We start from the raw sequence: 25,513 nt of genomic DNA, 5'->3' as shown, positions 1-25,513 counted from the left end.
ATAAAATGTAGGCCACTGTCATCAGCTCTTTATTGCCTCTTATGTAACAGAACTCATCTTGGAGGAATGGTTCAGAAGGAAAACAGTCCCGGGGGCAGGGAGTGCAGGGCTCCCCAAGCCATTGGGGTCGGGGAGCGTGAGCAACCAAGGAGGGAAGCAGCAGGAAGTTAAGTGCCCATGCAAGTTTGTTAGCTGCCTTGATTTGAGCAGCGCTCCGCCAGGGCCCTAGGGCGGTCCTTGAGCCAGGAAGAGTAGAAGAGCCCTATGGGGGTTGTGTCCTGTCCGGCTCCTGGGGGCTGGGGCTGCCAGCCTCTCCACCTGGCCAGGGCCAGCCCTGCCTCCTAGTTTGTGCCCATAGTTGGGGGAGGGAGCTGAAAGTGGAGCCAACTTCCCAGAGGCAGAGATGGTTCTAGAGGCAAAAGAACGGACAAAAACGACAGCTGCTGTCTGGGTTGCTGCCCCACCCACCTTCAGGCTGAAGCCAGGTCCAGGATTAAAAAGGGCTGGTTAGAAAATTCTAAATCCAGCCTATTCCTGGAGCCAAGATCTCCTGCTTATTAGTAAACCAGATGACACTGACCATGTGGCCAACCAGGACAATTGCTCGATACTTGGGTCAGAAGTGATGAAAAGGCTGTTCCCGGTGTTCCCCTTCAACCAGGAACCACCAATAACAACGTGCTCAGTTGCCCCATGCCCAGCAATGGTGTCTTACCTCTTTAAAGCATCTCCCTGCACTCCACCCCTGGAGGCCAGCATTGCTAAGGCCTTGTAAATTGGCATTTGAGTCACTCAGCAGAGGCCCTGCCAGGAGCCCATCCCAAGTAAACAGTTTCTTCACTGCTGTTTCCCTGGGTCACTGCCTCTCTGTTCCAGTCGCCCAGCTCTAGCTGAGCAGATCTAGAGAGAGAGGAGGCCCCTAGTGCCGGGTGGAAGGCCACATCTTGCAATGGGACTCGCCTCCTGGGGCTCAGGCCTAATGTTTGTAACCAGCATCTTAACACTGCCTGATCCCGCAGCTCTGGCCCTGCTCCCCCAACCCAGGCAAGCAAGGAGGAGGAAAACCAGGCCCAGCTGGGGCCACTTAGAGCCTCCTAATTGCCATTAGCAAGCAAGCAGCAAACACCTGGAACTTGACCACTGTGGGAAGTGAAATTCTGTCCTACCCTCCCACTGACAAACCTTTAAAAAAAAATTGCGGTAGAATAACCATCTTGACCTTTAAAGCGAAGCAAAACCTGCTCAAGAGAGGGTAGGAGAACTGGATCTGTCACAGCCTCCGTGTGAGTAGGTGGCAGATGGAAATGGCCTGACCTCAGACTAAGGGGTGGTGTGGAGGGGAGGGCTCAGGGGCTGAGTGACCCTCTCCCAGCTGCTGCACCATTCACACATGACCACTGCATACTTGTGATGTTAGATGCCGTCTACATTTTTAATTTTTGAGGTAGGGTCTCCCTTTGTCACCTAGGCTGGAGTGCATTGGTGCAATCACAGCTCACTGCAGCCTTGACCTCCAGGGCTCAAGCAATCCTCCCACCTCAGCCTCCTTAGTAACTGGGACCACAGGCGTGTGCCATCATGCTTGGCTAATATTTTTTAGGCTTTGTAGAGACAGGATCTTACTATGTGAGATATATGTCCAGGCTGGTCTTGAACTGAGCTCAAGTGATCCTCCTGTCTCTGCCTCCCAAAGCAGTGGGATTACAGGTGTGAGCCACGTGCCTGGGGTGTCTGCATGATTTCTGATCCTCAGAGGACCATCTTCTGATGAAGCAGCAATCACAGGGTAAGCCGGGGATTATTGGCAAGACCTGGTACATGAGGGAATGAGGACTCTAACTCTCATGTAACCCCAGATCCCACACCATTGTCCACCACAGTCCACGCTTTTCATCCCCCTACTTGCCTTAGATAAATCTAAGTTCCCTTCAAACTTCTGGTACCTTCCAACTGGGAAACAGGAGAGGCCCTGGTCATAGGATATAGTACATGGTGGCCAGCTGGAATACTGGGGGTACAAACAAGGGAAGGTTGCTGTGGACACTTCCATGTCTAGAAGCTGCTCAGGAAGCTGCCCTCATCACCACTCGAGTGCACAAGATGAGGAAGCGACAGATGGACTGGAGAGGGGACCTCCTGAGGTCCCATCTGTTCCTCTTCCTCTATGGCACCACACTTCCCATCTAGTTCCCAACTTCCACGCCCCACTCACTTCCCCAACATCCAGATGGGCAGTTTTGCATCTCCATTTTTATTGAAATACAAAAAGTGCACATGGTGAAATACATGATTTGTGCCAAGGAAGTCATTAAGTGTGAATGTGAACACTGGATTCACAGTACAAGCGCCCCTTCCCCGGCGTACAGACCAGTGGGGGCACAAGAAAGACCAAATAGATCTGAAAGGCTCCCCAGTGAATGGGGCTGTGAGCGACACTTGATACACAAAGGAGGGTGGGCAGCAGAGAAGCCCAGGCCCAGGCTAGAGACCAAGGGACTGACAGAGAGCCCAGGCCCCCAGTGGTGGGGGTGGGGGTATTAACTGCTGATGGCCTTGGGAGAGCCCAGCGAAGTGACACCCAGGCCCAGCCTGGCTTGCAGATGGGGCTGGGCTGGCCAGTGAGGATCCCCACAGTACAGGCTCTGTAATTGTCCTGCCTGGCCAATGTCGTGGGGGCAGGGTCACTGCAGGTATTTCCCTCTACTCCCCAAGGACAAGGCTGCAGAAAGAGGGGTCCCCAGAGTTCATCAGGAAGGAGTGTAATTTTACGAGACAGCGGGAGAGATCAGCCATCATTGGGGTCGAATTGGTGTCGGAGTTCCTTGAAAGACAGCAGGGCCCTAGAGCCCCATTAATCCCCTGGGGAAACTGCTAGAACCCACCGATCTGAGCTGATCTATCAATCAGCACAATCTTTGCCCTCCTATGGGCACTCAGCCTCTACCCCAGCCTCTTTAAGAGTACCCCAGCTGGAGGAAGGAGCCACACAGATCCTGAAGCACTGAGTCACCTCTGGTCGGAGCAGGGGCCAGTGTGACTCCACAACAGGCAGGTCCACAAGAACCTGAAGGCTGAGGATCTGCCTGTGTGGGAAAGGAGGCCAGGCAGGGAGAGGCTGACCCTGCCAGTCACTGATCCCACCACACACTCAGAGGCAGGGAGGGAGATTTCAAATGGATGCTGGGACTCTCGGCCCTGTCATCCAAGCTACCATTCCTGGCAGAACCAGAGGGTTGGGACACTCCAGGGGCAGTATCACTTGGGAAAGGCTGACCTTTCATGGAAGAGAAGGAGGCAGAAAGCAGACACAGGCTCCAGCCCTGTCACTCCTCAGCAGGGGAAATACCCCAGGCTGAACTGCTGGGGTCAGTATAGGAGCAGGGGTGCTTGCACTCCTTCACGCAGTGGGACTTAGCAAAGCAGGGCAAAGCACAGCAGCCAACCAGACAGGGAGGCGCCTCGGCGTGGGGCAGTGGCCACACCAAGGAGCTCAGCTGCTCATTCCCAGCAATCTGGAGGGGAGGACCGGCCCCTGCTACCAGCCCAGCCGGCAGTGATTTGATTCATCCACAGTTGTCAGGGAAACAGAAGCAGGAAAAAGCAGGAAAGGGGTTACTGGGGCTCAGTCCTTCTCCAGCTAGAAGAGCCAAGCCCAGCTCTGGAAAGCCCAGCAAAAGCCGGGTGTCCAGAGAGGCAGTGAGAAGTGTAAGGCGAAGAAAAACGTCTTCCGGTAACAGCGAGGCCGCCAGGGCCATGAGGTGGGCTGGACAGAGGTGGGGGAGAGCATGCCTAATGGGCGGCTCCAGCATCTCTCTCCAGGGGGCTTCATGGCCCCTGATGGCAGGAGGAAGAGTCCAAACCCAGGCTATCAGAGAAGGAGCTAGTGGGGCAGGGGCCGGGCTCAGAGCCCCCTGGGGTCCGGGCTAGGGAACAGCTCCCCTTGATGATCCAGAAGGAACTTGGTGAAGGTGTTGATGGGATTAATGGCCTTGAGGGTGATGGCCGCATCCTTGGCCCACAGCAGGTTAGGGCCGAAGACAACAGCCAGGTTAGTGTTGGTCATCTTGTTCTGGTCACTGTGTGCAGAAATCTGGGGAGGGAATCGGGGGCTGCAGCAGAGAGCCACAGACTCTGCTTCCCACTCCTAGCAACCCCAACCAGGGCACAGAGGCAGCAGCTCCTTCTTCCCCTCCCTTCACCCCAGAGGCCAAGTCCAAGGTCTCACCTGCACCAGGAAAGCAGTCAGGAAACGAAGCACCCGGTAGTTCTCCTCGGGCAGCGTCTGGAGGACCTGCAGTGTCACTGCCACCCTCTGGCTCTCATCTATGTCTAGAGAAAAGGGGGCCCGGGTTACAGGGGCCCTGGGCTGGGCTGGTTCAGAAAGCCCTGACGCATGCTACAGGGGAGACCCCCCCGCAGCTGTCCTCCCTGGGAGGCACCTAGGCCCGCCAGCCCACAGCACACCCGCCCCAAATCCAGTCTCAGGCTCAACAGAAGATAGGGGGACTCACTGAGGAAGCCCACCACGTGGGGGTAGAGGTCAAAGGTAAGCAGGGGCTCAGGAAGCTCCCGGAGGAAGGTCTTGAGGATGACTGCTGGCAGGTGCAGCTCGTTGTACTGGTTGAAGTCCACAGGCAGCCCTGGGGTGGGGGCAGCATGAGAGGAGCTTGGCGCAGCCTGAAGGGCAGCACCCATCTGGAGACAACGCAGGCCCCACTGCCTGATCGCCCTTGGACCGACCCTGCATAGGCCCCTCCTCCCAGGGGCACCCTCTGGCACCTGCCTCCCCTCTTCTTCGGTGACCAGAGAATGCAGGTTCTGGCCATCTGGGTGGAGCAGGGCCCAGCACACCCCACCGTTATTCCTCGCTTCTGAATGTGCCTGCACCCAGGTCTCGGGAGCTGGACCAATGAATGAGGCAGCAGGCCTGGTAGAAGTGGGACTTATGTGACACCAAGTGCTATGGAAACCTCTAGCAGGAAGAGACTCTGAGACCCTTGTTTACAGGGCAGCAGAGGGCAGAGAAGCCCCTACCAGTCACACGCGTGGCCCTGCCGCAGCCCTGGGCCGCTCACCCATGTTGTACTTCTGCTGGACTTCCCGGACCACTTGGGTGTTGGCTGACCTCCGGAAGATGCCCTCGGTGGTGAGAGCTGGGAAACAGTAGGGCCTGGTGAGCCTCGGAGCGCTGGGCACCGGCTGGATTCCCTGCCCCTGCTCTGTCTTGGAGTTCTAGGCAGGGCTGGGTGGGGGCACTGAGGCTTGCAGGACCTCCCTCTGCCCTGCCTGGCAGCTTCCCCAGCTTCCCAACAGGAGCTGGGAGGTCCGGCACTCACCATGGGCCTGTAAGTAGGCCACAGTCTCCCTCAGCACGATGGGAATGGGCTCCTGCTCTGGGTTCTTCTCCTGGAGGCTGCGAGAACAAGGCCAGTGGGTGGGCCTGCAGCCCTTCCCGCCCACCCCAAAACCCCCGCCCCGCCCCCGAGGCCCAGCCACCTTTCATACTCACTGCTGCAGCGACACCCCAAACTGCTGGTTGGGCAGGGGGGGCCGTGGGGGCATGGGCTTGGGGGCTGTCGCAGGGCTTTTCTGTGTGGATTTGAGGAAGTCATCATACCTGCAGGAGCAGAGGGAGGTGGATCAGGCCCTGCCTGGCTCTGGAGTTGCTCCGCCAATTCAACCAAGCATTGACCGTGCTGGGTCAGGAGGATTGTCTCAGGCGATCTCCCTAACAACTCGGCTTTCCACAGCAGAAAACAAAGACCTGGGAGAGGTCAGGACACAGCCTGGCTCTGCCTAAGCCCCACGCGGTCTCTGAATCAGGACGCGCATCCTCATTACCCGGGCTGTGCAAGCCCCCGGCCGCCCCGGCCGCCACGCCCGCCTCACTTGAGCACTTGGCGAGGGATCCCCAGTTGTTCCAGCTTCACGTGCTCGCTCAGGTCACTCAGGTAATTCACGTAGAAGATTTTCTGCCCAAACTTGAAGCTGTTGGTAGAGGAAAGGGCCTGGGTTGGTAGTCCCTGCTTCTGGTGGCCTCCACTCTGCCCCTAACACCCACCCAGTTCAGACCCAGGCCCAGCCGCACCTGGTGGTCCCCAGGCTGCCCAGCCTCGGGCTTCAGAGTTCTAGGCAAGCCGGGACCACTGGCCCTGCTCTGCCCGCGGCCGCTCACCTGATGATGGGTTTGAAGAGGATGAGCAGAGTTTTGATGAACATGGTCGGGTGCACGATGTACAGGGCCTTGATGTTTTTCTTGTACCTGCAGAGGCAGAAGGGGCAACTCAGGAGCAGGTGTGGTGGGACAGGCGCTGCACTAGGGTCCCAGGGCTACTTTTTTTTTTTTTGAGACAGAGTCTTGCTCTGTCACCCAGTCTGGAGTACAATGGCACGATCTCAGCTCACTGCAACCTCCACGTCCTGGGTTCAAGCAATTCTCATGCCTCAGCCTCCTGAGTAGCTGAGATTATAGGCACCCACTACCACACCCAGATAATTTCTGTATTTTTAGTAGAGATGGGGGTTTCACCATGTTAGCCAGGCTGGTCTCGAATTCCTGACCTCAAGTGATCTGCCCGCCTCAGCCTCCCAAAGTGCTGGGATTACAGGCGTGAGCCCCCGTGCCCGGCCTCAGTGCATACTTTCTTTCTGATTTGAACATGCACAGCCAGCATGCCAGGCAAGTAAGGGCCATGGCTATCGCATTTTACAGATTAGAAAACAGGAGGCTCAGAGAGGTTAAGTAAAACGAGAGGTCAGAGTGCGAATAAGCGGAGAAACTGGGCTCTAAGGCCAGGGTGATCTGACTGCAGATTTTTTTCATTTACATATAAAACCTGCCACCCCCTGCCCTGGAATAAGCTCCTGCCCAAGTGGAGGACAGCCTGGAAGCTGGCAGAGCCGCTGCCTCTGGATCCACCTGCGCAAGCCCCATGCCCCAACCCACTTTCGGTCAAACTCCCGGTAGGCATCACGGAGCCAGCTGAGGGAGGGCTTGTTGTCGCTGGTCAGGCCGTGGTGTAGATACAGCAGTGTGTAGTCGCTCTCCACGTACTGGTCCAGAGTGTGCTTTAGGTACCTTCCAGAGAAAAGCCAAGTTCAGGCCCACCCTGTGCACAGGCGTGGCCCCACGAAGACAGAAAGCAGCCCCGGGAATCTCCCACCATGTCACAGCCCCTTCCCCACGGGTCCTCCCCTAGCACGGTCTATTCTGGCTCGCAATCAGTCAGGTTCCTATGGAGGAGACCCAGGGTAGTGGCTGAGTGGAGGAACGACAATAATAATAACAGCTCTTGGTCAGGCGCAGTGGCTCATGCCTGTAATCCCAGCACTTTGTGAGGTTGAGGTGGGTGGATCACCTGAGGTCAGGAGTTCGAGACCAGCCATGGCCAATGTAGTGAAACCCCATCTCTACTAAAAATGCAAAAATTAGCTGAGCATGGTGATGCATGCCTGTAATCCCAGCTACTTGGGAGGCTGAGGCAGGAGAATCGCTTGAACCCGGGAGGCAGAGGTTGTAGTGAGCTGAGACTGTGCCACTGCTCTCCAGCCTGGGCAACAAGAGCAAAACTCTGTCTCAACAATAATAATAATAATAACAGTTCTCATTCTTGAGCACAAACAGGAGACTGGACCCTAACCCAGGCCCTCTGAGGCCTGCAGCAAGAATGGGAATGATGTTTCCCTGATCAGGGATTTCCCTGAATTAGTAATAATGATGTGCCACCATTTCTCAGTATTAAGCTTTTAGTGTCTGCCAAGCACTTTGCATACATTAGCTCATCCCTTGCTCATAACTGAGGCTGGTATAATCTCCATCTTACAACTGAAGGCAACAACCAGAGAGGTCAAGTGCTGATCCAAGGTCACACAGCTTGTGGTAGATCCTGGAAGTAAAGTGTCTAACTCCAAAGCCTGCCTTTTTTTTTTTTTTTTTTTTGAGACAGGGTCTTACTGTAACCCAGGCTGGAGCACAGTGGCACAATCACAGTTTACTGCAGCCTTGACCTCCCAGGCTCACGCTATCCTCCTGCCTCAGGCTACTGAGTAGCAGGAACCACAGTGTGAGCCACCACATCTGGCTCATTTTTTTATTTTTTATTTTGTAGAGACAAGGTCTCACTCTGTTGCCCCGGCTGGTCTTGAGTTCCTGACCTCAAGCTATCCTCCCACCTTGGCCTCCCAAAATGCTGGGGAATTACAGGCAGAAGTCATTGCACCTAGCACAAAGCCCACTTTCTTGACCACGGGACAGCTCTGCCTTTTACACATGAACTCCAGCGCCAGGGGTAAAACACTGTGCCCTTGAGAGGGGATGGAGTGGCCAGAGAGTCACCTGCTCCAGTCACTGGGCCTTTAGTGGACCAAAGAGCCCCAACTCCTCTGGTTCCCTGTGCGCATAACACACTATCTACCAGCTCAGCACAAACATACACACCTGGTGTTGAGCACACTGAGAGGTATGGATGGAATGAATGAGAACTGGGGAAAGGGAGGGGAGTACGTGCAAAGGCCTTTTTCTAGTTGGTCAAACAGCTCCTAGGCTCCCATGGTGACATCCAGGCTGGGAGGCTGGGCAGGCAGAATGCTAAGGACTTCCAAGGGGAGGCAGGGAAGGAGAGCAGCCTGGGGAAGTGGCCAGAGCTTGGCCTAATCTAGAGAGAGTATGCTCAAGACTAGCCCGTGGGTGCCAGGCTGGGCCAGCACAGGCAGGTGTGGGGTGGCTGATGCTGGGATCCCCAGCATATGGCCATTTACCCCTTTCCCATGCTGAGCACTGCAGTTTACAAAAAGCCATCCCATAGACTGGGTGCGATGGCTTGTGCCTGTAATCCCAACGCTTTGGGAGGCCAAGGCGGGTGGAACACGAGGTCAGGAGTTCCAGACCAGCCTGGCCAACACAGTGAAACCCTGTCTCTACTAAAAATACAAAAATTAGTGGGGTGTGGTGGCACATGCCTGTAGTCCCAGCTAACAAGAGGCTGAGATAGGAGAATCGCTTGAACCCGGGAGGCAGAGTTTGCAGTGAGTCAAGACCACACCATTGCACTCCAGCCTGGGTGACAGAGTGAGATTTCATCTCGAAAAAAAATTAAAAAAAAAAAGAGCTGTCCCATAAAGAGATTGCATTTTCCAACTACGAAAATAGCAAAGATTGTAGTGAAAACAGACACTCTCATCCACTGACAGAGGTTATGGCCTTTTGTAGGGAAATAAAGTGATGTTTATCAGAAGCTATAAAATGCTCATACTCTCTGATCCTGTAAAAATATGTCTAGGAGCCGGGCATGGTGGCTCACGCCTGTAATCCAAGCACTTTGGAGGCCAAGGCGTGCGGATCACCTGAGGTCAGGAGTTCAAAACCAGCCTGACCAATATGGTGAAACCCCGTCTTAAAAAATATGTATATATATGTCTAGGAGTTTGTCCTAAGGAAACAATCTGAGATGAACAGAAACATTTTTGTAGAAAGCTGTTTTTCGTGACCCATTTTATGATGGGGGGGAAAAATCTAGTGGCAAAGCTAACTGTAACAGCAGGGAATTGGTTAAATCAATCATGTGACAATCATAAATAGAAGAGCTCACAGGACGTTTCTGCAGACAGAATGAATCTGTGAAGTCAGATGTCAGAACAGCGGTTATGCCCTTTGTGGGGTGTGAGTGACACAGTTGGGTTCGGTTTTTGAAAATTCATCACACAGTACACTTATAAGTTGTTCACTCTTATGTCAGCATATTAGATGTCAATAGAATGTTTTTTAGATGATATTTTTGAAGAATGTTTAATGCTTAGAAAAAAATGTTATATAAGATACAAAACTGGGCAGGGTGTGGTGGCTCACGCCTATAATCCCAGCACTTTGGGAGGCCAAGGCAGGCAGATCACCTGAGGTCGGGAGTTTGAGACCAACCTGACCCACATGGAGAAACCCTGTCTCTACTAAAAATACAATTAGCTGGGGGTAGTGGTGCATGCCTGTAATCCCAGCTACTCGGGAGGCCGAGGCAGGAGAATTGCTTGAACCCAGGAGGTAGAGGTTGTGGTGAGGTGAGATCATGCCGTTGCACTCCAGACTGGGCAATAAGAGTGAGATGCCGTCCCCCAAAAAAATTCTTCTTCATGTAGTCACTGCCTATTTTTTCTATAATATTTATGGAACTCTATAATGTTTTGTATCTTTTATTGTTTTTGAGACAGAATCTCCATCTGTCGCCCAGGCTGGAGTGCAGCGGCATGATCTGAGCTCACCGCAACCTCTGTTTCCCGGGTTCAAGTGATTCTCCTGCCTCAGACTCCTGAGTAGCTGGGATTACAGGCGCGGACGACCATGCCTGGCTAATGTTTGTATTTTTAGTAGAGACCGGGTTTTACCATGTTGGTCAGGTTGGTCTCGAACTCCTGACATAGTGATCCATCTGCCTCAGCCTCCCAAAATGCTAGGATTACAGGCATGAGCCACCGCACCCGGCCACAAGTCTCATTTTTACAAAGCTTGAAAAAGACCTGCCCCAAAGCACGAGGTACAGAGCTGAAGTTTAAGTGTCTTTTGAATTTGACTCCGAGCTTCAGGCACTTTCTGTTTCAACATCCCAGATCTGAGTGGATAGCTGGGAAGAGCCAAGTCTGAGATAATCTACTGAAAACGGGACAAAGTGCTCCATGATGGAAGCACCTAGCTGCCCTCAGCAGGGACTGTGACCAGGCCGGGAAGTGACAGAGGACAAGCATCAGCTGACACGAGGACTTCCTGAAGCCAAGGATACCCTGGGGTACGTGTGGCCTCCCTCAGCAAGCTGCCTCCTGAAAACTGGGTGCTTTCCAGCCCCATCCACTGACTTCCTCCCACTTTACTTATTATCTGGCCAGAAGGTTGTCGCCTGGTCCATCAGACACAGAAAGAACTAGAGAAAAGGCCATGTGCCTCCGCCAGCCTCAGGCCAAGCTCTTGCTCATTCTGGCTGGACCACGTGGCGGGCTTGAACAAGGCTCTGCCTGCCTTGTCTGAGGAGCAGTGGGAAGAGGACTCAGAAGGCCAGAGAGAAAGAACTCCTAGATGATGCTGGAAGACTCAGCCTGTGGCCCTGGCTTGCCCAGGACTGGCTGAGACTCCAAATTCAGGCCCTTCCCCTTCTGCTGAGGCCCTCTGGGTCTGTCCTGAGCCCCTACTTCCTCCTGCTCATACCCAACCATTCAGGATCTCACAGAGCTCAGGATCTCGCAGAGCTGCCTGGGACAGTGCCAGAATTTTACATTTCAGAGAGTGCTTTAAACTGGTCAAGAAAGAAGTGCATCTTCCTAAACTTTGCTGAGAGAAAAAAAGAAAGAAGGGCAAGATGGTCTCACTCTACTACACACCCTGAGGACAGCAGCAGGAGTTGAGTGTGCTCGCCTGTGGGCCCAGAGCTGGCACAGCCATGAACGGGTCTGTCAAGCCTCTGCATTCAACCAGCCTTCAGATGTGAATCAGGACGTGTCTGGACCAGCCAGAGCTGTTAACTATGTTTAGCTCACAGAACCCACATAGGTACAGAAACCACTGACACCAAAGGCACAAAATAACACAACACTAATTATTCCTAGAAATGATAAACACTGTAACCATCTCAGAAGCACCAGAGGATTCTTTTTTTTTTTTTTGAGGCAGGGTCGCCCTCTGTTGCCCAGGCTGGAGTGCAGTGGTGTGATCTCAGCTCACCTCAACCTCTGGCCTCCTGTGTTCAAGTGATTCTTCTGCCTCAGCCTCCTGAGTAGCTGAGACTACCGGCGCCCACCACCACGCCCATCTAATTTTTGTATTTTTAGTAGAGAGAGGGTTTCACCACATTGGCCAGGATGGTCTCGATCTATTATTGACCTTGTGATCCGCCCACCTCGGCCTCCCAAAGTGCTGGGATTACAGGTGTAAGCCACCGTGCCTGGCCAGCACCAGAGGATTCTAATGGTCAATCCTCACATTTGGACAAAAGTCCTTCCTTTTCATGTGCTGTTTCTCACTCCTACAAAGAAAGACACCTGTATTATTATCCCTTTTCAAAGGAGAGGAAAACAAGGCTTAAAGACGCTTACCAAGGTCACCCAGTTTCAATAACTAGAAACTAGATCTGACTCCTCGTCCAGTGCTCTCCCCTAAATAGAAACCAGCTCTTTCATGAGAAGAGGGGAGGCATTAAGGCAGGTGGCCTAGCACTCCCAGGCAGGGTGGGACAGTGAAGAACGTGGCATTAGGCTACACTGGTGATCTGGGCAGAGCACCAACACACTTCCCCGCAGGTACTCACCCCAGGAGCTTGCTGTGGTCCAGCTGGTGGCTGGGGGGCATGCGACAGGCACTGAACACAATGATCTTCCGCCCATACTTGTCATCTCCTAGGTGTGGAGAAAGATGGAGCGCGGTGGGTTGAGGGGGAACCAAAAGAAGTGGGGTGAGGAACTTAAAGGGGCCAGGCCTGCGGATCTGAACCACTTAGCACAGGGGCCAGGGTGCCCATGTAGACACACCTCCAGGCAGCCTCCTACACTCAAGTGTGTGCCACTGAAGAGGGGGACAGCTTGCTTTCAGGGCTACTGAGCTGGGGTATTAAAAAAAAAATCACTTTTTTTTTTTTAGTGGAGTCTTGTTCTTTCACCCAGTCTGGAGTGTAGTGGTGCCATCATGGTTCACTGTAGCCTTGATCTTCTGGGCTCAAGAGATCCTCCTGCTTCAGCCTCCCAAGTAGCCAGGACTATAGGTGAGCACCACCACACCCTTTTTCAAAAGTCATGCCAGCTGGCCACAGTAGCTCACGCCTGTAATCCCAACACTCTGGGAGGCCAAGGCGGGAGGATCACCTGAGGTCAGGAGTTCAAGACCAGCCCTCCCAACATAGTGAAACCCCATATCTACTAAAAATACAAAACTTAGCTGAGAGTGGTGGTATATGCCTGTAGTCCCAGCTACTTGGGAGGTTGAGGCAGGAAAATCGCTTGACCCAGGGAGGTAGAGGTTGCAGTGAGCCGAGCTGGTGCCACTGTACTCCAGCCTGGGTGACAGAGCAAGACTCTTGTCTCAAAAAAAAAAAAAAAGTCATGCTTGGTGCAGATAACCCAAATGTCCATCAAAAAAAAAAACAAAACAGTCATGCTTGGTGCAGATAACCCAAACGTCCATCAGTGGATGAAAGGATAACGGAGGTAGTTCATCTATGTAATGGAATACTATTTGACAGTAAAAAGGAATGAAGTACTGACACAGGCTACAATGTGGATGAACCTCCAAAACATTATGCCAAGTGAAAGCCAGTCACAGAAGGCCACTGATTCTATGATTCCAGGTACATGAGATGTCTACATAGGTACATGCATAGAGACAGGAAGCAAAGTAGTGGTTTCCAGGTGCTGGGAGGAGGCAATGGGGACTGACTGCTTAGTGGGTGCAGGGTTTGGTGATGTGCATGGGTACAGGTGATGAAAATGATTTGGGGTTAGTTGGCAGTGATAATTGTATGACATTATGTACTAAATACTAAACCACTGAATTGTACACTGCAAACTGATGATTTTGTTATATGAATCTTTTCTCAATTATTTAAAAATGCTCACTAGGACCAGGCCTGGTGGATCACACCTGTAATCCCAGCACTTTGGGAGGCTGAGGTCGGTGGATCAGGAGGTCAGGAGTTTGAGACCAGCCTGGCCAACATGATGAACCCCATCTCTATTAAAGATACAAAAAATTAACTGGGCGTGGTAGTGGATGCCTGTAATCCCAGCTACTTGGGAAGCTGAGGCAGGAGAATCGCTTGAACCTGGGAGGCAGAGATCGCAGTGAGCTGAGATCATGCCATTGCACTCCATCCAGCCTGGGTGACAGGGGGAGACTCTGTCTCGGGGTGGGGGGTGGGGGGAGGCAAAGCTCACTAAAGCATTTGAGATCTTGCCAAATAGTCATCTTAAAAGTCTACACTTTTTCAGCCAGGCTCGGTGGCTCACGCTTGTAATCTTAGCACTTTGGGAGGCTGAGGCAGGTGGATCACAAGGTCAGGAATTCGAGACCAGCCTGGCCAACACAGTGAAACCCTGTCTCTACTAAAAATACAAAAAATAGCCGGGTGTGGTGGCAGGCCCCTGTAATCCCAGCTACTTGGGAGGTTGAGGCAGGAGAATCACTTGAACCCTGGAGGTGGAGGTTGCAGTGAGCCAAGATCATACCACTGCACTCCAGCCTGAGTGACACAGCAAGACTCCGTCTCAGAAAAAAAAAAAAAAAAGCACCCCGCTGAGAATCGTGTATTTGGAAAGCCTTTTGAAGTTACCTTCTCAGCATGTTTGAGGCCACTGAGGAATTAGTCTGATTACTTAACAGTCATGTCTCATTTCTGACCACTGACAATTACTTTCTGATTTTATTACTAGAAATTGTTTAAAGAGATGGGGGTCTCACTGTGTTGCCCAGTCTGTTCTTAAACTCCTGGCTTTAGGTGATCCTCCTACCTCAGCTTCCTAAGTAGCTGAGACTACAGGTGTACACCACTGCACCCAACTTATTACTAGAATTATGAACCTAACTGGCTCTGATTGACTTCTGTAGGTTTCTTTTTCTTTTCTTTCTTTTTTTTTTGAGACAGAGTTTTGCTCTTGCTGCCCAGGCTGGAGTGCAATGGTGCGATCTCAGCTCACCACAACCTCCACCTCCCGGGTTCAAGTGATTCTCCTGCCTCTGCCTCCTAAGTAGCTGGGATTATAGGCATGCGCCACCATCCCTAGCTAATTTTGTATTTTTAGTCGAGACGGGGTTTCTCCATGTTGGTCAGGCTGGTCTTAAACTCCTGACCTCAGGTGATCCACCTGCCAAGGCCTCCCAAAGTGCTGTGATTACAGGTGTGAGCCACTGCACCCGGCAACTTCTGTAGGTTTCTAAGCATTCTATCCTTTCTCATTAAGATATTCTAAAGAACATGTGGTTCAGAGGAGTCTTATTATGCTATGGCTGTGGGAAAATGCTCATTTGGGTGTAATCACTCAAGAATGTTTGTCCAAAAAGTTACAATTTGATGGCCTGACCATCTGGCTCTGTTCTGAAGCTGGGAAGCTCCAGAGATGTACACTATTGTGCCCTAATGTAATATGCTTTTCCAGGGTCAGCATAGATGAAGGACTCTAAGCAACGCTCGATGGGGGCAGGGCCTGGTCCCCACTCCCCCATTCGCTAGGGAACTTCGCTTCACCTCTACCCTCCTGCCTCTCCCAATACACGAGACTAACTTGTGTAATCCCTGCCATCTGAGAGCTGAATAAAAAGACCCCTTATTCAACTTTTTTTTTTTTTTGAGATGGAGTATCACTCTGTCGCCCAGTCTGGAGTACAACGGTGTGATCTCAGCTCACTGCAACCTCCACCTCTTGGGTTCAAGCGATTTTCCTGCCTCAGCCTCCTAAGTAAATGGGACTACAGGTGTAAGCTACCATGTCCAGCTAATTTTTGTATTTTTAGTAGAGACAGGGTTTCACTGTTGGCTAGGCTGGTCTCCAACTCCTGACCTCAGGTGATCTGCCTGCCTTGGCCTACCAAAGTGCTGGGATTACAGGCATGAGCCACAACACCCAGCCACTTATTCAACCTTGAATGCAGGGGAAGTCGCCCTTCCTCCATCTCCCAGGACTGCAGACAGCCCCAGGCCTTGCTGAGCGTCTCCTGCTATTTCATAAGCCATGATTTCATGATCCTCCCCCAGGAGTCAGTGTTTTTCCAAAGTACTGACCCTTTTCTCTAGGGCTGAGGCAAGCCTCAGTGGAGGGGCTCAGGGAGGCTTCTGGAATGTGCTGGGCGACTCCAATCCCTGCCTGTTGCTGGTGCTTGGGCCTGATTTAGTACCTTGCTCCCGGCTGTCACACCACCATGTCAGCCTCTGCATCAATCCCCCAAAGCTCCCATCTCCATCCAAAGCATTGCTTGGTTCTGTTGGCTCTAAAAGGTCCTAACCAGGGCCCTCCAAGAATTTCCTAGGCCAGGGTCTGAGGCCCAGCCCACCAAGCCCAGACAGCTCTGTCATCCCCTCCTAACCTGGTCCATCTTCTAGCCCTAGAGGATTATAAACACCTACCTGTCCCCACTCTACTGCTCTGAATCCTCCTTTCCTCCTAGAACCCTCCCCAGATAGACACTGAGGGCCCCAGTCCTATCAGTGCTCCTTGGAAGGGCTCACAGGCCTCTCCAGGCTCTCACCGGGCACACCTCCAGCAGTGCCTACAGCCCTGCCCATGCCAGGCTAGCTCGACTGTTTCTCACACCAGACAGGCCTTTCTCTAGACAAGTCTGCTCCTCTCCTGACCTCAGATGATCCACGCCTTAGCCTCCCAAAGTGCTGGGACTACAGGCATGAGCCACAGTGCCTAGCCTCTGTGTTTGTTCTTGATTATGCTTTGGTTACAGGTCAGACTGCTTCAGACAGTGAGTTTCCCAAAGCTCAGGACAGAAATTCACCAGATTTGCAAGTAGAGAATCTTCTACCAGCCTGTTTGAAGAGAAGGTGCAGCTCCATCCCGGCAGATCTAGGTGACACCTGCTCTCTTTCATACCCTAGCCTAGATCCTGAGGTGCTGAGATCCCCTGAGGCCAGTTCCCAATCTGAGGCTACGTGCCTGCTCTGATTCACTTCCCACTGGCTCTGACAGTGGAAGGAAAAGCAGACTGGCAGGGGCCAGGGACAAAGGGTTAGACTGGCAAGCCCAGCCTCACTATAGTCTGGAGCTTCAGAAACCCCTGGGATGCCTACCGCCAGCCTGGGGAGAGGGGGCCTCATCTGCCTACCTCCTTCTAGGCAGAGGAAATGCCCTGGATATGGGGGAAATGCTGGAAGGATCACAGGGGCTTCCAAAAGAATCTTTCTTTCCAGTCTGTGAGTCCCCACACCTCACACCTGCTCTGGCAGCAAGGCAGGCCTCATTGGCTGGCAGATTTCAGGATTCAGCCAGGGTAGAAAGTCTGAGGGCCCTGGCTCTGGAATTTCAGAAGTAGCAACTGGTTAAGGATGCTGCTGGGGTGCGGGCTGGAGGCCTGTGGTGCCATCTCTCAGCTGGCCGCGGCACTTTGTAAATGGGAAGCTTTGGGTTCTCAACCAGACTCCACCAATGCACTCAGCAAATGCAGCACCTCCGTGATGTCATATGACAAATATTATAAGCATGTGCACTTTTTTTTGAGACGGAGTCTCGCTCTGTTACCCAGCCTGGAGTGAAGTGGCATGATCTCTGCTCACTGCAATCTCCACCTCCTGGGTTCAAGCAATTCTGACCTCATGATCCACATGCCTCAGCCTCCCAAAGTGCTGGGATTACAGGCAAGAGCCACTGTGCCTGGCCCTGCCCAGGAGCTTTACAGACAAAGGAGCTGGCAGCTCTAGTGTCTCCAGGGCACTGGGGAGAAGACTCAATGAGGAGGGAAGGGCAGCATTTGTGCAAAGCACCACGGAGACAAGCCACCTGAGAAGGAGGCCTCTGCATTCCCCAGATACCAATCGGGAACTCTCCCAGGGTGGCTGGGGAGTTAATCAGCAACAGGTCTCCCCAGGCATTCTGGGCTGACAGACCAGCCCCACCCACAACCGGCTGGGCAGGCCTGGGACCTGGGAGGTAGGGCTGAGCTGACAGAGCCGGTCACGAGTTAGAGCCAGCTCACACATCTGGCTCAATGGTGGAGCCATTGAGTTGTTCAATGGTCAGGAATTTTGCAAGCCAGTTAATGTCGTGTTGGTAGCTAGAGATCTGCAAAGCAGAAACTGCAAACGCTACAAATCGTGGCCTTTTCTTTCCCTCTCCAGAGAGCCATTTACCAGCACACCACTGGAAAGAACCCACTGGGACTGAGTCAGATCTGACCCTGGGGCATGACAATGACTGCAGGCAGGGAGAACAGGGGCTGCAGGGGAGCTGAGGCTATAACCCTCCCTCCCCTCCAATAAGGTCTTCTCGCGGACACCCCCACAGTGGGCTCATCAAATTAATGCCTGGTGATGCCAATCCAGCCACCTTTCTGCAATCAGGGAGGCACACCCATGGGGACACTATCACCCAGAAGGTCCCTGAGCTACCACTCAAGCCAGGCCATTGCCCAGGGCCAGACCCTCCTGGGAGCTCCTTTCCCTTTGGGTTCTGGGTGTGTCCCCACACAGCCCTCCCCTCCTCCCTCCCCCACTTCGCATAAATTTTTTGCTATTTCCGGCTCCCAGGCACCACCAGCTCCCAGCTTCCCAGAGTAGGGCCACAATTAAGCTAGCCCCATCTGGCCTCCACCAAGAGCCCCTCCGGATTCACAGCCCTTCCTGATTCACAGCCCCAGAGGCGCAGCCCAGAGTGGCCAAGCACAGAGAGCCAGGACGGACACCTACCTGGCTGGGCCCCCTCAGGCTCATCACAGTCTGGGGAAATAGAAAGAAATTGCAGCTCTGTGCCAGGGATGTGGGGAAAGAGACATCACCTGCAGAAGTGGGGAGGGGCAGGCTCCCCTAGCTCTGCCTTAACCACACAGGCCAGGATGATGTCAGGACAGAGACTCCTCCACACCAGGCGCCTCCCAGACCCCAGTCAGGTTCAGAACCTTCAGGGTGACTCTCCTGTGTCGAATTCAGGACCAGGCCAGGGAAAAAACTCTCAGCCTTGCTTCTGCAGAGGGCGAGTGAGGCCAGAGCTAAGGCCCTCAACTCAGACCAGGGCAGGCAGCATGAGTACAAATGCCAAGGAAACACCTTTGACCTTCGGGGCAATCCTCTCAACTGCCCCTGCCTCTCCGAGCCCAGCAATCCCACGGCTGGACGGGCTTCTTCCAGGGCTGCTGTCTACCTGCCTCTCTTTGCGCACGCCAATGCCTCAGAGCAGGGCCCCGCTGTCACCCTGCTTATAAATGCCTGGCCTCACCAGCAAGGACGGACAAATGTTAGGGAAAAGACAAGGATCTTAGGATTCTAGTTGCTCCTTTTAAAGCGGGGCCCTAAGGGCAGCAACCACCTCCTCAGCCTGACTCCCCTGCTCCTGGTTTCTTCTGGGTCCCCGCTTATGAACAGGAGAGAGGCAGCTCCCTGAGACAGAGACCAAAGCGGGGCTCCACACCCATTCTCAGCAGGGCAGCACATCTGGCAGGAACCTGATGCTCCAGGGAGCCTATGTGGCCACTTCTGGAAAGAGGCTCTGCCCATTCCAGACTTCCCTGGGGCTACCAACTCCCAAGAAGGACCAGCACTTCCCATCCTCCCCAGTAACTGATGGGGCAGAAAAGTCAACATTAGGGTAGAGGGATAGGAGGGAAACAGAACGAGGGGAGGGGAGGCCCACTTATTCAAGACGAACTGTGCTCTGGCTCTGGCCTAGGCCCTGACATGCGTTCATTATTGTAACCCACAAGGAAGAAATCAGAGTTCAGAAAGCAGAGCTGGAGATCAAACCCAGGGCTTTCTGACTTCAAAGCCATTAGGCCACATGGCTCCCCACATGCCCCATGCAAGTGGAGACAATGGGGTCAGAGGTCAGGAGGTGGCTGCAGGTGAGCACATCAAATGGCAATCACCAGTCTGTGTTTTTCTTCTTTTTTATTTGAGATGGAGTCTTGCTCTGTTGCCCAGGCTGGAGTGCAGTGGCACAATCTTGGTTCACTGCAACCTCCGCCTCCCAGGTTCAAGTGATTCTCCTCCTACAGCCTCCTGAGTAGCTGGAATTACAGGTGTGTGCCACCACGCCTGGCTAATTTTTTTGTATTTTTAGTTGAGATGGGGTTTCTCATGTCGGTCAGGCTGGTCTCGAACTCCTGACCTCGTGATCCACCTGCCTCAGCCTCCCAAAGTGCTGGTATTACAGGCATGAGCCACCATGCCCGGCGAGTCTGTCCTTTTAAAGAACAGTGTACGCGCTCAGGAGCTCCAGGCCAGGTGTCAGACTGCAGGGTGGGCCCAGCCTATGTCCCCAGGTTCTTCCCCTGTGGTGTGAGGGGCTGCCTTCCAGAAGCCAGGAGCTCTGTGGGTTAAGAAAATAGCGCTGGATGTGCTCACCTGCCACCTCCACAATCTGGTGCCGGGCGATGTCATAGTACGGGTCATCCCACTTCAGGTGTGTCACAGGTTCTGGGGAGCTGCTTTTGGAGTCATCTGAGGAACACAGCAAGGTCAGGGGATAAGCCAGGGGGCTGGCACCGCGCTCTGCCCAAGAGGCATGCTGTCTGGCCCTTCCCCTAGTAAGGCTCGTGCTCCCAGCCCAACCCTGGGACTGGTCTGCCCCGTCCTGCCCTCCTGGCATCTCCCTTCAGCAGGAGGGATGCATTCCCCTCTAAAGCACCTATAGCTGCCTGACACCGGACACAGCCCACCTGACTTGGGGAAGTCAGGCATTTCATCCGAGGGCCAGTTCTTCTCATCAATGGAGGCCAGCTTCAGCTGGTTCAGAGCCTCGCTGGTGTCATCCAAGTTCAAGTCGTCCTGCAGCTCTGAGAGTGGATCCATGGCCAAGCCCGTCCCCCACAGCCTCACCCTGCAGAACCTGAAGAGAAACCTGGGAGAGGGAACAGGTGGCAGGTCAGTGACCCGCTCTTTTCATCTTCTGCAACCTCTACTATGTGCCCTCCTGCCCCTACTCTTCTTTCTCCTAGGCTCCCTGTCCCTATTCCTCAACACTCCTCATCCCCGCCAAGAGCTTCACGTAGCCCTGGGTTCTCCTGGCTCCACGGCTCAGGCATGTTGCCAGAAAAGGCAGCTGGGGAGAGGATGGCACAGCTCGGCGCCTCCCTCCAGGTCCTGCAGCGGGAGAGGCAAGAGCCGTGCCAGGTCCTGTGCCGCCTGCCATCCAGCTGGCTCAGTGATGCAGGCCCAGCTGCAAAGGGCACAGGTCCATGCCCCTCTCCTGTGGGGACCTGAGCACAGAAGCCTGCCAGTCTCCACCAGTTACAGAGGTAGAAATGTTGTAAGAATCTAAAGAACATAGGGGTCAGGTCTCCAAACACATCCCATGCCTGAAAAAAGTCATCTGTGGCCCTGGCCACTCCATCCCTCATTCCTGGCCCAGGGGAGAGGAGGGAGCTGGAGACTACAGGGTCCCAGAAAAAAAATGGCTATGACTGAGGGGCCCAGCTGGGTTTGCCCCAGGACAGGAACTAGCAACAGGGGATGGAATCGCCTGACAGTCATCGCAGACAGTCTGCAGGCTCCTAGGGACTTCCAAGCCCACTCTTACTCTGCAGAGCACTCCTGACATCAGTTTCAAGGTGGAAAGGTCGATTGCCCTAAGGATTGGAGGGCGCAGATGGGAAAGGGGGATGCTCGTGGTGTCTGGAGTGCTGAGATGAGGAGGTGACTGGCGGAAGAGCAGCTCCAGCAGGCATGGGGCAGCGCCGACCACCAAGCTGGGTTTCTCCAGGCCTGGAATCTGGCCAGAAGGGTGCAGCCATATGCAGCCTGGGTGTAGGCACCTCTGCTCTCAGCCCTAACGGGAAGCAACTCCCTCTCCTGCCACAAGCTCCCCACATGGGTGAGGGAGGGGGGTTTTCAGTTCAACCTATTCAGTCTAACCCCAGGGAAGAGGCTGCTCCATGTCCAGCTGCATTCCTGGAGTCCAAAACTGACATATATGGTCAGAGAATCAGCAGGGCAGATAAGGAGAACAGACAAGGCCTGGGGGTGGGCAGGAAGAAGAGGGGGAGAGCTGCCATCCCAGAGCCACAGATTCCAGGCTCTGAGGCCACTTGACAGCCTCCCGCACACATCCCATCACAGCCAAGGGCCCTGGCTGGTGAGCCCTCTCCCTGTGCCTAGCAACAGGCACCCTATCACCAGGGCAACCACACAGATTCAGTGGTAACTCTGTTTCATGCTCCCAAGCCAAAGCCAACCAGCCAAAACAGCCAAAAAACCTTCTTCCTCTCCCTTGCCCTGTCCCCTGGCCTCATCCACTATCACTGCTTATCATCAAAATATAATCACTTCCAAAGAACACAGAAAAGGATGATCCCTCACAGTAGGAATGCATTTCTCTCAGTGACACCACACCCAGCTCCCTCACTCCCCTTCAGCCTTCAACCCTTCAACCCTCCAATATCTACATACTCCTCTGTGCCGTCCAACCAGAAGGCTGTGGTGGCTGCCTTCCATAGTGACCTCCAGCAGGGTAATAAAGACAGAATCCAGCTCAAAGCAACCCCCTCTTGGCCAGAGCCTTCTCTCCATCCCTTCTGTTCAGCCTGTCACTGCCAGGGAACAGGGGCTCCTTCAGCCCCACCCACAGCTATCCCAGAGACGTCTTTCTGCACACAGTAGGTGCTCGATGGCATGAAATGATGAGGCAGTATGGAGAGCTAGATTATCATCTTGCCTTAGCCAGTGAGCTGCAAAGATGCTGAGCAAGTCCTTTTCCTACTTGGGCCTAAATTTCCTCCTCTGTAGAGGCAACGGCGCCTCCCAGAAATGTAATTCTCCAGTGCTCGGAAATACTTTGTGCTGCAGTGAACAGCGGAATTAGAAGGAACAGATGGGGCTGGGCAAGGTGGCTCACACCTGTAATCCCAGCACTTTGAGAGGCCGAGTCGGGTGGATCACCTGAGGTCAGGAGTTCGAAACCAGCCTGGCCAACATGGTGAAACCCCGTCTCTACTACAAAAAAAAAAAAAATTAGACAGGCATAGTGGTGGGTGCCTGTAATCCCAGCTACGTAGGAGGCTGAGACAGGAGAATCGCTTGAACCTGGGAGGTAGAGATCACGCCACTTCACTCCAGCCTGGGCAACAGAGTGAGACTCTGTCTCAAAAAAAAGAAAAAAAGAAGGAGCAGCTGGGAGTGGGGGTAGGTGTGAGGGAGGGAGAAGGACACCATCTAAAAGGGAGCTGAACTTGAACTCCACCTCTTTTCCAGTAACTGCTCTTCTACTCTCTTAGTTCTTCCAGATGTGACCTCCCTCAATGCCCCACATCACCTCCTTTCCCAGCATAACTAAGCCCAGTTGTTCCCATCTCCCAGCCAGACTGGCCCCTCCCATCACCCTCCAACCCACAGCTGTTACCTTCTCTGAGCCCAGAAGTTGAACTCCCATTCAGTGGGAGGGTGAGGAAGCTAGCACAGGGAAATTCTAACATCAAGTAGTAGAAATGAAGTATCCTGCCTGTTTAAGACACCAGCCACCCACAAGCCTGCTCTAATCTGTGCAAAATACACCCAACTCTGAGATTAAATTTTCCATTCTCAGCAGGTAAACCGTTACAAAAATCTTTTTTTTTTTTTTTTTTTTTTTTGAGACAGAGTCTTGCTCTGTTGCCCAGGCAATAGAGTGAGACTCTATTAGTAGTGCAATCTCGGCTCATTGCAACCTCTGCCTCCCAGGTTTAAGTGATTCTCCTGCCTTAGCCTCCCTAGTAGCTGGGATTACAGGCACCTGCCACCACATCTGGCTAATTTTTGTATTTTTAGTAGAGATGGAGTTTCGCCATGTTGGCCAGCTGGTCTCGAACTCCTGACCTCTGGTGATCTGCCCGCCTTGGCCTCCCAAAGTGCTGGGATTACAGGCGTGAGCCACATAGCCCAGCCCATTACAAAAATCTTAAGGATCACCTTAGGTAATCACTCTTTGGAAGCTGTAGACTTTTCTGAAACTGGTAATATCTGCGGACATTTTCCGTAAGAAAAGTTAGTAGATGCATGCAATTTTATGAGGTTCATACACCTTCTGAGAATCACCATTTAAGAACTTCTGGCCCATTCAGAATAACACCTGATACATAGTAGATGCTGTCATTTGTTGAATAACTGAACCAATTAATTCATCTCCTAAGTGAAGAAGGGAACGCATACTTGTTGAGGGCCTATATAGGACCATGAACTGGGGACATAAACTCAACCTCACAATAGCACTGATGAGACATGTTCTGTTAAGCCCATTTTACAGTGAGGAAAGTGAGGACCAGAAAAAAATAAGCCAATTGCTAAGGGTCATACAACCAGCAGAGGCAGGGCTTTAATCCATGTCTGTCTGTAGTGGTCTCTTGGCAAGGATCAGCACCTAAACAATTACCTAAGTGGCCGTCATTCATGCAATTCTCAAGGTTCAGAGAGGTGCCAAAAAGAGCAAACTAAAGCCTCTCCCATAATCTTCTCTTTTACACAGAACATAGATAGCAACTTGAAATCATATTCTTGTGGGGCATGATGGCTCACACCTGTAATCCTAGCACTTTGGGAGGCCGAGGCAGGTGGATCAAGAGGTCAGGAGTTTGAGACCAGCCTGGCCAATATGGTGAAACCCCATCTCTACTAAAAATACAAAAATGAGCCAGGTGTGGTGGCACGCCCCTGTAGTCCCAGCTACTAGGGAGGCTGAGGCAGAAGACTCACTTGAATCTGGGAGATAGAGGTTGCAGTGAGCCAAGATCATGCCACTGCACTTCAGCCTGGGCAACAGAGCGAGACTCCACCTAAAAAAAAAAATCAAAAGAAGCCGGGCACGGTGGTTCACGCCTGTAATCCCAGCACTTTGGGAGGCTGAGGCAGGTGGATCACGAGGTCAGGAGATTGAGACCACCCTGGCTAACACGGTGAAACCTCGTCTCTACTAAAACTACAAAAAATTAGCTGGGTATGGTGGCACGTGCCTGTAATGTCAGCTACTCAGAAGGCTGAGGCAGGAGAGTCACTTGAACCTGGGAGGCAGAGGTTGCAGTGAGCCAAGATCATGCCACCGAGACTACATCTCAAAAAAAAAAAAAGAAAAAAAGAAAAAAAAGAAAAAAAAATCATATTCTCAGTGTTGAATCGGCCTTCTAGTTGCAGCTCCATAATTACAAAAACCCAAATCCCACCACAATACAACAGCAATTACAACTCTCAACTACAATTATGTTTGCAAAGAGCTTCACGGTTTACAAAGCCCATGTTGCGTTTTGCAATTATCCCATTTCACAGATTAAGAAGTTGAACTGAAATCGTGGCCTAATAGGTGGCAGGAAGGAATACTTCCCTCAAATTTCTTGTTCTTAGTGCTTTGCCAGATCAAATCTGGGAGTTTTCCCCCTCCCGCCGGCTTGCTGGATGACAGCGATCTGGCCTGGACTTTCCCCTGAGGAGTACTTTCTCCAGGAAGAAGGCAGCGAAAATGGTAAAGTCCTCTTATTGCAGGCGCCAAAATGGGGCAGAAACCCTGCAAGAAGGCCAGGCCTCTGAGCCCAATTCCACCGCCGTCCTCCTCCTCGGATCTGCTCGGGTCCTCCCCATCCGGACCCCATGCCTTCGGACGACCTGGCCAGCTCCTTTCCTTTCCCCCTCCCCACCCGGGGAGACCCCGCGGCCAGCAGCTCACCGCACTCGGGCACTGCTCCCTCTGCCACGCCTGTCAAAGCTCGGCAAACATCCGGCTCCGAGGTGGAACGGGAACCGCCCCCTCCCGCTCTCCTCGGTCCCCAACCACTTCCGCCACACCTCCAACCCACTTCCGGCCACAAACATGGCCTTTCCAGGAGCCCCGCCCACTTCCTGCATTTGCCCGCCTAAGTGCCCACCTCGGGGATGTAACAGCATAA

The 25,513-nt window shown here is 53.0% G+C and overlaps 1 protein-coding gene across 1 annotated transcript; it reads right to left on the bottom strand.

The window, feature by feature from the left end:
* Positions 1-2,230: 2,230 nt before the first annotated feature.
* On the bottom strand, positions 2,231-25,369 carry ARHGAP1 (Rho GTPase activating protein 1). The gene is made up of 13 exons (XM_012452496.3): positions 25,294-25,369; positions 20,330-20,511; positions 20,016-20,111; positions 12,282-12,369; positions 6,947-7,078; positions 6,176-6,262; positions 5,890-5,988; positions 5,510-5,617; positions 5,337-5,413; positions 5,076-5,153; positions 4,512-4,640; positions 4,226-4,329; positions 2,231-4,090 (listed from the first exon to the last, which is right to left on the bottom strand). Exons 2-13 carry the CDS (start codon positions 20,460-20,462, stop codon positions 3,902-3,904), a joined length of 1,320 nt encoding a protein of 439 aa, XP_012307919.2. The 5' UTR covers positions 20,463-20,511; positions 25,294-25,369; the 3' UTR covers positions 2,231-3,901.
* Between the last annotated feature and the right edge of the window lie 144 nt (positions 25,370-25,513).

The sequence above is a fragment of the Aotus nancymaae genome, unplaced genomic scaffold (assembly GCF_030222135.1).
Source record: "Aotus nancymaae isolate 86718 unplaced genomic scaffold, 86718_ANA_hifiasm-v0.15.2.pri h1tg000059l, whole genome shotgun sequence".
Classification (NCBI taxonomy): Eukaryota; Metazoa; Chordata; class Mammalia; order Primates; family Aotidae; genus Aotus; species Aotus nancymaae.
Note: the sequence above shows the minus strand (reverse complement) of the source record. Positions and strands in the feature narration are given on the sequence as shown.

Coding starts and splice junctions, on each gene's coding strand:
- ARHGAP1 (XM_012452496.3), bottom strand. CDS start 20,462: ATGGATCCACTCTCAGAGCTGCAGGACGACTTGAACTTGGATGACACC. Junction 5,989..6,175: donor CTCTTCAAACCCATCATCAG/GTGAGCGGCCGC, acceptor CTCTACCAACAG/CTTCAAGTTTGGGCAGAAAA. Junction 5,154..5,336: donor GGCCTACTTACAGGCCCATG/GTGAGTGCCGGA, acceptor ACTGTTTCCCAG/CTCTCACCACCGAGGGCATC.